This window comes from Microtus oregoni, unplaced genomic scaffold (genome assembly GCF_018167655.1).
Source record: "Microtus oregoni isolate MIOR12 unplaced genomic scaffold, Mior012 000020F_ref0000438, whole genome shotgun sequence".
In the NCBI taxonomy this organism is placed as follows: domain Eukaryota; kingdom Metazoa; phylum Chordata; class Mammalia; order Rodentia; family Cricetidae; genus Microtus; species Microtus oregoni.
In genome coordinates this window covers 6,903,989-6,916,686 of record NW_024543079.1, presented here as the reverse complement: position 1 = coordinate 6,916,686, position 12,698 = coordinate 6,903,989, and the positions used below count along the sequence as shown (strand labels likewise).

The window sequence follows — 12,698 nt, the reverse complement described above, 5'->3', positions numbered from 1 at the left end:
CCAATTTCCCAACGTCACAAGTCCCCCTCACTGTTTATCTATCTGCCTTCTGTTGGTGAGAGGGTGTATCTGATTCTTGCTGTTCCGTTTTGACCAGAGGTGGAAACACGCTTTATCTTTAAATGCAGATACTATCACAAATTCTTTTGATATTCTTATCTCTTTCAAAGATTCTTTGCAAGACATGCTAGACTTAAATTTCCAAATTGGAGTTTTGTTGCCAAAAGCTTTATTTCATGCATCCTGTGTTTGGGGGTGTGCTGTTGTTTGAGAAAGGCCCTCGTGTGTCTTACACTGGCCTCAGACACAGTGTGTAGCTGAGACTGACCTTGATTTACTGTCTTCCTGCTTCTGCCTCCCCAGGAGCTGGTATCACAGGTACGGTCACCACTGTGCCCAGAACTTTTTCTGTCATGTCATAGAGGTTGTGGCTTAGTAGAAGGAATGGTTTACTAACAACGGATATTGGTGTTCTCAGCTTACAGTGGAATAGACCCAACACTAGTTTAAAATGCCCTACATGAAGCCGGGCGGTGGTGGCGCACGCCTTTAATCCCAGGAGGTAGAGGCAGGCGGATCTCTGGGAGTTCGAGGCCAGCCTGGTCTACAAGAGCTAGTTCCAGGACAGGAACCAAAAGCTACGGAGAAACCCTGTCTCGAAAAATCAAAAAAAAAAAAAAAATGCCCTACATGGAGGCTGTGATAGAGCCAGTGATGAAGTGTGTGTTTACCGTGCAGCAGGGGGAGGAGAAAAGTGGAAAATGCCTTGAGTGTTACAGGACTAGAGATGAGTCACTGGTTAAGAGCACTGGCTGCTCTTGCAAAGGGTTCTGATTCAATTTCCAGTACATACATGGTGACTCACAGCCATTTGTAAGTCCAGTTGTAGGAGATCTAATGCTCTTCTCTGAGTTCCTCATGCTTCTACACTCAAGTGGTGTACATAATTAAACTCAGACACGCATGCATGCGCGCGCACACACACAAAAAACTTAAGAAAAGAAAAAATCCATTTAGTAGATAACTTCCAGAAAATAGTTTAGCCTCTCCTGCCTTAAATGTATTCCATTGCTAACCCTGCAGTTGAGAAACTCCAGTGCAGAGCCTAGTACAAGAGACTGCTTTGCTAATTTATACTGTACAGAAAGTGAGAAGCACGATGCTGTTGGTGTGTGCTGTGCTGTAATTGTAAATTAGGGACTGTCTAAACAGCACACATCAAGGTGTGGTCCTTATTGGTAGTATACACTGGTCTCTGAAGGGAAAATTGCCCTGGCCTGAGGGGTGGCACACTGGTTCCACTATAGCCAGAGATCAGGGACGGCCCCTTGGAAACACAGCTGAACTGAGAAGGGAACTGCCGGAGCTCGAGGGTGGAGGCATGCCTTTGTGTAAGGAGCAGCATGGCCCCCGAGTTGTGAGCAGATGGAGAACATGGAAGAACTGTACGTGTGTTCTTTCCGCGTTTCTGCCCTCACCATGATGATCTGAGAGAACCAGTGGAGATTGTGGCTGTCTTGTACCTAGTACCACATACTTTCTATAGAGAGGACACATAGGGTTGTGGGCTTGCTTCCCAGGTCTGAAATATGACTGCAGGTCTGCCTTGTATCTGGGAAGTCCCCAGGCTGTATTTCGATGGGCAGCACTCTCCATCATTGTCATGGTCTCCTCCCTCCTCTTTCCTTCTTCTAGGTCCCTGACCTAGACTTGTGTAGGAAGTCAGGCAGGCACCGTTGAACCAATGTGATAGGAAAGAGTGTCCGGGGGGAGCTGGGGATCCTGGTCATGACTGGGAAAGCGGGAGTTCACTTTTTCCTTTGACTGAGCCTACTCTGGCTCCTGGCAGGTTTGTAACCCCAGATCAGAAGTACTCCATGGACAACACTCCCCACACGCCAACCCCGTTCAAGAATGCCCTGGAGAAGTACGGACCACTGAAGCCCCTGGTATGTGCCATGGTTGCTGTGACTCTGTGTGGGGTGCATTCATCTGACATGGGCTGATGAGCCCCTTTCTCTCTGAGGGCTCCGTAGTCTTCTCACAAGGTACAGTTCCTACTTGTTTGCATTTCCTGAGTACCTTCAGTGTGTAGAACAGGGGATGTGGACATTAAAACACATGCCACCTAAATATCTACAGATTTTCTTACTGTAAAGGAAAGGGCCAAGACATACATAGTGACACCTGTAATACCTGTTCTTGGCAGGTGGAGGAGACAGACAGATCAAAAGTTCAGCTACCTAGAAAGTTTGAGGCTAGCCTGAGCAACATGAGACCCTATTTAAAAGGTGGGGGTGGAAGCCAGGTATGATGGTCCCTGCCTTTAGCACTCGGGATGCTGAGGCAAGGCTATTATGAGCCAGTCTGCACTACATGGGGAGGAGAGAAGGAAAGCCTCAGCAAAGATGAAGTTTATCTCATTGATTCTAGGTCAAGTGGGGCTTATAGAAACTGGTACTAGTCATGAGTACTAGTTAATACTGTCCCTACTGGGTGTCTGTTGAACTAGGTCGCCCTTCAGGCTTGTTCTTGGCGGCTGTAGATGAGTAGACAATGCTGGCTCTTTGTATGACATTTGAAGTGTCACTATGAGTGTTCACTGTCTCTCCAAGTCTTTGCTACCTGAGGGTAGAGAAGTTACTTGGAGCTTCTGCACCTGAGCAATGGAAACAAGACCCATAATGTCCCAGTTAGTGCGGAACAAGGACAGAAGGAACCTGGGCTTTTGGTGTATGTAGGTTCTTTCTTATTAAGATAGCTTTTGTCTATGAAGCCCAGTGTCTTGGGTTTCTATTGCTGTGGTAAAATGTTGACCAAAAGTGACCTCAGGGAGATAGGGCTTATTTCAGCCTACAGTGGTAAGTCAGGGCAGGAGCTGGTGCAGTTGCTGAAGGGGGAGTGCTCTATACTTGCTTGCTCCTCATGACTTGCTCAATTACTTTCTGATACACCCCAGGACTACAATGGGGCCCTCCCACGTCAATTAAGAATATACCCTCAGAGGTTTGCCTCCAGCCCATTCTGGTTGGAAACCTTTTCTCAGGTCTCCTGCTCTCAGATGACTCCAGTTTGTATCAAGTTAATGGAAAACTAACACTATCAGGACTGTTCTTGAACTTGTCCAGGCTGATTTCTCCTGTCTTGGCCACCCTCACAGTGCTGAGGTTATAGACAGGTGCTGTCTGAAATCCCAGGGTTCTAGTGGTGCTTCTGCATCGACCCTTGAGGACCTGGGACTTCAAAGAAGACCGGGCTCAAGCATCTGGATTATAATAACTGCTGCGGCCCGAGTCAGGTTCTTGATACGTATGAGCCTGAGCTTCTGCTCTGTAGACATGAAAATTGCTGCACAGGGCTATGTGGAGCTGTAAAGCTGCTCTTCTAGACATGTAGGTCATCAGGGTCAAGGTCTTCGTCCAGCTGTCTAAGGCAGGACCACTAGGTTATGAGCAATTCATGTGAGGTCAGTGTCCTGGTGTAGGCTTCCTTTGCTTGCCTAGAATCGTCCACCTCTCTTAGACCTGCACAGCCTGAATGGGCCTCATGTGGGTCACCCTTGCATCTGTCCACAGCCGCAGACTCCACACCTGGAAGAGGACTTGAAGGAAGTGCTACGTTCTGAGGCTGGCATTGAGCTCATTATTGAGGATGATGTGAGGCCTGAGAAGCAGAAAAGAAAGCCTGGGGTGAGTGACTTGAGGGCTCTTACTGCCTGGGCAGCTGGCCTAGAAAGTCAGCCCCGAGGGCAGGGGACCTTTCAGAGGACCCTGGCCTCTTCCCTGGGTCCTTCTGCACTTTGACTGATACACCCTTCTGAAGTGGGTTGGACCAGGGGGTGCCGAGTGCAGTAGTGGTCAAGTGAGACTTATGGAGACAGGCAAGCAGCACACACCCTCAGGGCCATGTGAATTCATGTGGGATGAGGAAATAGAGGGGGACAGATTCCAAGTGTTTCTTTCAGATGGTAGAGTGAGTTAGGAAGAGGGTCAGAATGGGTGCCTCAGCCATGAAGGTAGCATGTGGGGGTTTCTGTCGGGTGAGGTAGGATTCACAGGGCCACTTGATGAGATACCAGTCGTGGTCTGCTTCCTTCCCATTACACTGGCTGGCTACTCATGTTGTCACAGATCTCCTTGCTTTTGTGTTCTTCCCTAGACTGCTCTCCCTAGGGGGAGATGATGGAGCTAGGCAGTGAGGCTGGGAAGGACCTACAGTGTCTGGTGGGGTAAGGACCACCTGGGTCAGAGTCTAGTGTGGCCAAGGTCTCCTGGTCTTCCCATATCCCTAGAGCAAGAACTGCTCGCTATCTATGCCTTGATTACACACACTCTCAAGTCCTGATTCAATGACTGTGGTCACTGAGGCATTGACCATGGGAAACCTGACTACTCACGCCACCCATCCTCTTCTTACCTAACCCTCAGCTGCGGCGAAGCCCTATAAAGAAAGTTCGAAAGTCTCTGGCTCTTGACATTGTGGATGAAGATGGGAAGCTGATGTCTACACTTCCCAAAACTCTGTCCTTGGTAAGGGGGTGACAGTAACCACCTGCTTCACGGGTCCTTGGGAACCTTCTGCCTTTGGAGCTGTCTGGTCATGGAGAGGACTCTCTAGATGGGGTGGGTTTCAGGTTCTCCGGTTGGGCCCAGTGTTGGGAAGATTGGCAGGAGATGGCAGGTCTGGGCACCCAACCTGAGCTTCACTGAGAGTCCTGATGTGTCTTTCCTAGGTTTGACTTGGCAGAAGTTATATTGCTAGAACATTCTAGGCCCCCAGCACCACCCTGCCCACTGAGTGCCAACCACATGGGCCCCAAGCCCAGCTGGGTGGTTGAGGCACTTTAACCCTGAGCAACTGCTATCTGGCCTACAGGCCAGCCTTGCTCTTCTGGGCATAGAAGTCACTACCTTTAAGAGCCCAGGTGTTGTGCTACTGCTGGTCCCTTGGAGCTGATGAGATGTGGCCTGGTGTATAAATTGATGGTATGGCAGTTCTGCTATATGGTTAAGGGGAAGATTTTTTATTTTGGATATGAGAGAGAGAACAGCCAGAAACAACTGGAAGAGTCCAGACAGAGAAAGAATAGACTGCACAGCAGACTAGACGTGACCAGGGCTATCTGCAAGAGAGAGGAGGATAGCACGGGATAGAGAACAGAGAAACAGCACGCATGACAGGGTTATAAGGAAAACTAGTGGCTGCCAGGAGGGAACTGGGATTTTGGGGTAAGGGAGGAGATGAGAAGGGCTAGGATGCTTGCCTGGGCTTTGAAATGAGTAACAGGTACTTGTGATAGGGAGGGAGCCTGGAGACCAGATAAGCTTTGATATATGAGAGGCCTCACAAGTAACCATATGTTCCCGTGGAAGGGAACTGGCTTCACAGGTTCCTGAGAAATGTTGGCTTTTATCTAACTGCCAGAAATCCTCCTATCTAGGTCTAGGTTGAGCTCATTTCTGATGTTTGGACAGCCATTTGGAGTTTGGGGGATTGGAGTTTTCCTTTGGGCCTGACATCCAGTACCAGTAGAGAGGCAGTGATGGGTGGGAGCATGAATGAAGGAGATGAATTGCTAAACAGATGTTATAGGTAGGGTTGTTGTCCTAGAAAAGCTTTTTTCCAGGGAGCCCTGCCTGGTGGGGACTCGCTCCCTTCAGTCAGGCCTTTGGCTGCCTCCAGAGGCACATACTTTGTTTGGTTTTAAGCAGTGCTGGGGGTTGAACCCACTCTGCTGTAGGGAATAATTAGCCTGTAGTCTTGACTCCTGGGCCCCTCGCCCCAAGTGGAACATAAGGAAAGCAAGCCGGTGAGCAGAGCAGGGGTGCTTTATGGGTCCATGGCACATTCCACTTGATGCTTAGGGGTGTTTCTGAACCAGGAAGCCTGGAGTACTGTGTTGGACCTCATGTGACAGGAGCTGGCATTGCTGGGCTCCGAAATGATCAGTTCATAGATACTCCTTTAAGTAAAAATATTAAGGGAATGTGTTTGAACTCCTTATCTGAAAGGGAACAGAAGCTTAGAGGTGGATACCCTGCTCCAGATCTCAGTAGGATGGGGATGCTGGGATACCAGGTTGTGTTTCTTTCTGTTTTGTTTTCCCCTGGCAAAGATCTTGTGGCAAAGTGGTGACTAACTTGGTTTTGATTTCAGCCAACAAGTGTCCCATCCAGCTCCTCTAGCTTCACCCTGCCAGGTATCAAAGAGGATAACAACCTGCTCAACCAGGGGTTCCTGCAGGCCAAACCTGAGAAAGTGGTGGCCACCCAGAAGCCCCGGAGCCATATTCCAGCCCCTGCCCCTGTGAGTGCTTGCTGTAAACAGGTCCTGCTACCCTTTTGCCCCAGGGCCTGACTGTTCTACTGCATTCCTGTGACTCTACCTGATTAACTGCTACTTCCTATGGGAAGCCATTCCTGACCTCACCTGAAGAGATGCATCTAGCTCCAATTCCTTCCTGAGGCTTGGACTTAACCTGCCACTGGGTCATTATCTGTATTTGACTTGCTTAGTGCTGACCTGGGTCATTTCATCCCAGTGTTCTCATCTGTTCTGCTGTGGCTTCTCCTGAGGCGAGCAGATGCTGCACACTTTTTCCTGTCTCAGCCTCCTGCTTTACTATTAAGCCCACAGATGAGGCGTGACTTCCCCAGGACCACCAAAGAAAATGAAAGGAGCATAAACTGGCTTCCAGCATCCAGAGGGAGGGCCCTAGAAATGTCCCCACCCTTACTACCCAGGACTACCAGAGTTTGTTATTGAGCTAACTTTCTCACCTACCAGATGACCAGCGCCTGGAAGATGGTGGCCTGTGGGGGCACCAAAGACCAGCTCTTCATGCAAGAGAAAGCCCGGCAGCTCCTGGGCCGCCTGAAGCCCAGCCACACATCTCGGACCCTCATCCTGTCCTGAAGGGGCTTGGAGGGCACAGATCTGTTCTCATGTTTACAGGGGCTAGGGTGGGGGGTGAGGTTTGCTTTGAAATCACATTCAGGTGATCAGCTTCAGGAAGTCGCCTGCTGCCAGCCCCTCAGACTACTCACTCAGGTGGCAGCAGAAGTAACACACACTATATCCTGTCCCCAGGTCTATCTTTGGGAAATTAGTTCCTGGTGCTAAAAGAACAAAATCCCACTCCTGGGCCTATCTGTTCTGTCCCCAATGCCACTAGGAACCCTGTTAGCTTCTCCCAGGCTCTCATCAGGACCGGCTTCATCTCAGACCCCTACTTAGGATTGGGGACGTGGCTAGGAGTGTTCCTTTTTCCATCCCCTTTTGGTCCATTCTCTCCACAATAAAGTACCCTTCTCCCTGTGCAGCCCTGACTCTGCCTTCTGGGCCTTGCTCGAAGTATCTTAGTGGCTTTCTTCTGACATGTAGGTATGTGGACCTCTGTCCTCAGAACTTGGCCTGTGGAAAGCTCTGCAAATCTCCTAGGAGCTCTTGGTGGGGTTGAAGTTGGGCATGGGTGAGAGGCTCTTGGAAGGTGGAAAGGACTAGAAGAACCATCCAACTCTGGTGGCCAGTGTGCAGAAAGAGGGCTGCCTACCTCTGAAGCCCTATGTCTGAGGTTGTGGGAACAATTGCTCAGGCTGTTGCCTCCCTTGGTTAGGGTCAGTGGATGGAGTATGGCCTATAGCTGGTGAGCTTGAAGAGAGAGATGCTGAGCCTTATGTTTAGATCAGGAAGTTCAGTAGTTTGCATGAGTGTCTTTGGATTGGAGGTTGGATGAACCTCTGAGAGGCCTATACCGAGTCCAGTTTGCAGAGAAAACTAGAGGCAGATCCTTTCTGATAAGGCAAGAGATACTATCTCAAGACACACCTGAGCCAGTGCTCCAGAGTTCAGACACTTCCCTGCTCTTATGCAAGGAATGATCGGGGCCGGGGCCGGCTCTGCTCTTCCCATACTGCCTCCTACAGCCTGTGCCTGAGCCCCATGCTCAGGTAAGTTCTGTCTGCCTCACCCCTGTGCTATGTGTCTGAGCCGCACCTGCTTCACCCCTGTGCTTGTTTGTGCTTTTCACACTACTAGGACCAAGAAGGGACTTGGAGTGGGGGGAGGGGAGCTACATTGGCTCCTGGTCAGTGCTAGCGAAGGTGTGATGGCAGAAACGAGGCTACTGTGAAGCAGAGGATGAAGGTTGCTAGTGCTTACTAGGCTTCTCAGTCAGTCTGGGCTCTTCAGTGGGTGCTGCCACCTGCATGTAGGGTGGGTCTTTCCCTTTAAATCCCTGGAATTTCCTCAGACACACCCAAGCCAACAATGAAGAGTAGCCACCAGAGTGTCTCTGCCTTTCTCTCTTTTCCTCTGCCATAAAAGGCTGTCAGCTTCCTTGGGGAAGAGGCCTGCACTGCCTTGTTTCCAGAGGTTCCCACCAAGATCAAGAGTATTGTGGCTGTCTGCTGCTGGCTGAAAATGCAAGTTCTTGGGTCCAAAGACCTTAGAGAGGAGCCCAGGCCCCTGGAAGTCCTTGGTTATGCTGATAAGCTGGTCTAAGAGACCCCACCCAATGCCCTTTCCTACCTCTGGCTTTTTTTTTTTTTTACTAAAATGTAATGAGAAAAAAAATTTTATTAAATGAGAAAAAATTATTTTTATTTTGTTCCAGTTTCCCCTCCCTCCTTCCTTTCCCTCCCCCCTTTTCCTTCTTCCCCTCCCACATCCACTCCTGTCTCCATTCAGAAAGGGGCAGGCCTCCCATAGGAGTCAACAAAGCATAGCACATCAAGTTCAGGCAGGACCAACCGAGCTCTTCCCCATGCATCAAGGTTGGGTGAGGCAACCCAGCATGGGGAGAAGGGGCTCAAAAATAAAGCACCAAGGACAGGTCCTGATCCCACTGTTAGGAGCCCCACAAAGAGACCAAGCTACACAACTCACACACATGCAAATCCTACCTCTGGTCTTATTCTTGGAAATTATGTAAAGGGAGAGCCCACAGGGGATGGGAGTACCTAGTTCTGCTTGTTGCAGGGAGCCAGCTGGAGGTGAGGCCTTTCGGCCTTCATCGATTGGAATCCCCCCCCCCCCCCCTTGGTGTTTCCTAATGTGATGAGCTCAGTGCTGGGAGCAAAATGTGAACATTAAGTAGGAACAGTCTCAAAGTTGGGCAGGGGTCAGCCAACAAGATCCAAATGATGGCATTTATATAACATGGCCCCAAGGTAAAGGTGACTGAGGCACCCTGGGATGCAAGGGTCACTTGGGACTCTGGGAAAATCTAAAGGAGACAAGATTCCTGCTATCACTGAGACTCAAGGGAGTGTGCTAAACTACCCAAACCAGCTGGTTATAGACTTTGAGGAAGCAAGCAATTCATATACCAATTGGAGGCCGTTTGTCATATAGCAGGTGCAGTCTCCCAGTTCTTTGGAGACAGGGTGAGGACTGAAGTAGGCCTAGGCAACAGCAGATGGCTGGAATCTGAATTTGGGCCAGCCTGCAATGAGGGAGAGTGTCTGTCGGTGAGACTTGGAAGACTGGCATGGGTGGCTGAACAATGCCATGACGGCTAGCATTGATGCAGAGCTTCCCTGATCTCAGTTTGCTGAGCCACTCAGTCCTTTATAGTCAGGACTGTAGATCCTCTACTGCCCTGCTGACAACAGCTGATGGGAACTTCCCATCTGGTGACAGAACGGATTCAGCCCAAACTGGACCCTATGGAGGCCTTTCTCACACCCTTCCGGGTTCACTCTGCATTTTGAAGTTTTTACTTTGACGTTTTAAGTGCACAGAAGACCTACCGAGATCATGTGATGAGTTCCAGCACTCCACTTTGCCAACATTCACATCTGGCCAGATAGTGGTACAGTTCATAAAACCCAAAGAATGGCTGGTGTAAAACCATTCACAAACACCAGGCTTCCTCAGGATTTCACCTGTCTCTCTATTCAACCCAGGGTGTCACTTTGCATTTGGCATATTCGTTTAAACTTCCTTATGGAAGGCTTCAAGTTTATATAAAAGTAGGCTAAAGGTGTAGCAAGTGGTAGTGTGTGTGCTTAGTAGGCACAAAGCCCTGGGTCCCTAGTAACAAACATACACAAAAGATTAAGACACTAGAATCACCTTATGATAGTAAGGTCTTTTATGACTAATTTGCTCTTAACACACATCAGATGTTTTTCCTGATGTTTCCCTCCAAGGCTTCCCTGTCTTCCCATTGGCTGTTGTCAGTACACTTAAATTCTTGTTAAATTTTATTATTTGGGGCTGGTGAACACTTGTTCCAGAGGACCCAAGTTCAGGTCCCAGTATCCCTATCAGTTTATATGTCCCTGTAACTCCAGCTCCAGGGGCACCTGCTGAGACCTGGCAAACATTCACATACACACAAGAATAAAAATCTAAATTTGTTATTGGGTATGTTTTTTGGGGGGGTGTTATTCACAGTATGCATATGGACAGAGTTCATGTGGAGTTGATTCTCTTTGCCTTTATGTGGGTTCTGGAGATTGAACTCAGGTCAGGTTAAGTGTGCAGCAAATTGTCTTTACCCTTTAAGTAATCTCATCCAACACACCAAGAAACGCTGTCTCCGGGGTCAGGGGCACACAACGTTATGGAAACAGTTGAGGCAAGGGTGGTGTGGTGTGTGCTCAAAAAAAAAAAAATTAGATTTCCTCCTAAACTAGATGTGGTGGATCACCTGTGAACTCAAGCCTCAGCTCACTTCACAGTTCAAGGTCAACTAGACTATTTGGTTAGTTCTAGGCTGGCTACACACTAAGACTATGTCTTAAAAAAAATAAAGATTTCTGAAGAACTTACAAAAACCTAATTATGGCTTCTGGCTGCTGGCTTTTAAAAAAAAATATATGTAAGTCAGGTAACACATGCACAGGTGTGCAGAGGCGAAAAACGGGGAGATGCCTTCCTTACTCCTTGGTTGTCCTCCCTCGAAGCAGCCAGTGTTTAGAGTCTAGGAAGAAGGTCTTATCAGGTGCTGAGCATTTAAACCTCTGGACACGCTGCTATTTTATCCTGTGTGTATGCCGTACAAGCACATATATCATGCTTCCTCTCTGGCCCTGTACAAATGGCATATTATAATGTAGATTTTTCTAGGCTTGTTTTCTATCAGCTAAACTCAGTGGTTGGCAATCTACATCCCATCGGCCAAATCCAGGCTGCCTCTTGTTTGTGTAGACAGTTTTATTGGAACATGGGGTCACTGACTTAGCTGTTATCTCTGGCTCTTTTCATCCTATAGACACAAGTAGCTGCCAGAGAGTCTGCAAGGTGAAGCAAGCCTAACTGTACACCTTTCTGAACAAGCAATGTCCAATTTCCAACATCTGTACAGTTTTTACAAATGGCTCATCACGGTCCCTTCTCTTGTTAGTAAAGCTACAACCTAATTCCCTCAGGTAGACCCTCTTTATGGGCAAGTCAGTGCTGCTATAAATAATACGTTGCTAAGTAACTGTACTCAACCTCATTTTCTACATATGGCTGGCTGTTCAGGGTGAAGTCTTAGATGTGGAATTACTTGATCAAAGCCTGTGTGTCATGATCATTTTCATAGTTCCTGTCAAAGTGTTTCCCGTGGAAGTTGGGTCAGCTTACATCCATCTCACCTTTGTTATAAACCCCACCTCTACTGCAGACTTCCTAAGCCCTTTCGGAACGATCAGCAGCAGGGCCAGTTACTTTGCAGGTTTTTTATTTTGAGATTCGCGTCTTGAGATTCGCGTCTATCCATGCATTTGAGAGCCCTCTTCTTCCTGCTAGAGGTTTGCCCTCCTGGTCCTGGCTTGAGGATCTTCTGGGGTTTGGTCTCCTCTCTGTGACTCTTGTGTGTCACTTTCACAAACAAGTTTTTGGGGAACAAAACTCTTAAGCACGAACATTGGGTGAGAGTTGGCACCATCAACATTCCATATATCAGGGTTGGAAAGCCAACGGACTGGTAGTGTGTCCTCGGTCTGCGGCTCTGGGAGACTAACGTGAAGAGGGCTCAGTGTGTCCTCTTCCTCCAGGGAGCTTCGGTTGACACAAGTAGCTTCATGTTCAGCCAACTTTCTGATGGGGACCACGTGGCAAGCATTGTATTTACAGCTGGCCATCTTTTTGGCTTTCTTGGGGTTCTTCTTCCTGCATGATGCCAGGTGGTACTGGAGTCTGCTGAGTGGGATTCGGTGGTGAGGGTTATAAGGACAAATTTCTATGGATTCTGGCTCCATGGGGACTTGACTTGAAGCCAGGTTGTCTTGCACAGTGGCACACCTCTCAAGGAAAAGCCTTTTTGTAAAAAAGATTGTACCGTCTTCCGCCAAGCTTTGGCTCTTGGGACTCTGGAGTAAAATTCTTACTCTTCAAGTTCTGTCAGCAACAGCTATGCAGAGAAAGCCAGCAAACGGCTGTAAGAGAAGGTAACTCAAGCAGATACAAGAGCCCAAACAGTAGCTTCCAAGGAGGTAAAGTTAGCAGGCTCTACAACCCTTCAACTCGAAGGGCTGTTACCCTGTGTTGTCAAGGGACAGAATGGGTGGTCACAATGGGTAGCTTATGACATCAGGAAAAAACTCCATTGCTTGGAGTGGCCTCGAGGAAAGTTGCTATTCAAATTTGTTTATGGCAGGAACAAACAATTGCATCTTCTGACTTCATTAGTATAATTAAATCCAGTATACACGTTGGTTTATATCAACTAACTTTGTGTTATCTTTCAAAAAATATTTTTTACA

The 12,698-nt window shown here is 48.3% G+C and overlaps 2 protein-coding genes across 2 annotated transcripts in view; one reads left to right on the top strand and one right to left on the bottom strand.

Annotated features, from left to right (window-relative positions):
• The window catches only part of Mybl2 (MYB proto-oncogene like 2), a 37,026-nt gene extending 28,437 nt beyond the window's left edge, over window positions 1–8,589 (top strand). The window contains exons 10-14 of the mRNA XM_041670455.1: window positions 1,850–1,949; window positions 3,576–3,689; window positions 4,428–4,529; window positions 6,157–6,306; window positions 6,787–8,589. Coding sequence (XP_041526389.1) covers window positions 1,850–1,949; window positions 3,576–3,689; window positions 4,428–4,529; window positions 6,157–6,306; window positions 6,787–6,915 — 595 coding nt within the window. The 3' untranslated portion in view covers window positions 6,916–8,589. The remainder of the gene's footprint in view (window positions 1–1,849; window positions 1,950–3,575; window positions 3,690–4,427; window positions 4,530–6,156; window positions 6,307–6,786) is intronic.
• Window positions 8,590–11,641: 3,052 nt separating this feature from the next.
• Window positions 11,642–12,194, bottom strand: Gtsf1l (gametocyte specific factor 1 like). Its single transcript, XM_041670702.1, is given in 3 exon segments — window positions 11,642–11,791; window positions 11,793–11,846; window positions 11,919–12,194. Coding segments are annotated over 3 exon segments (480 nt in total).
• Between the last annotated feature and the right edge of the window lie 504 nt (window positions 12,195–12,698).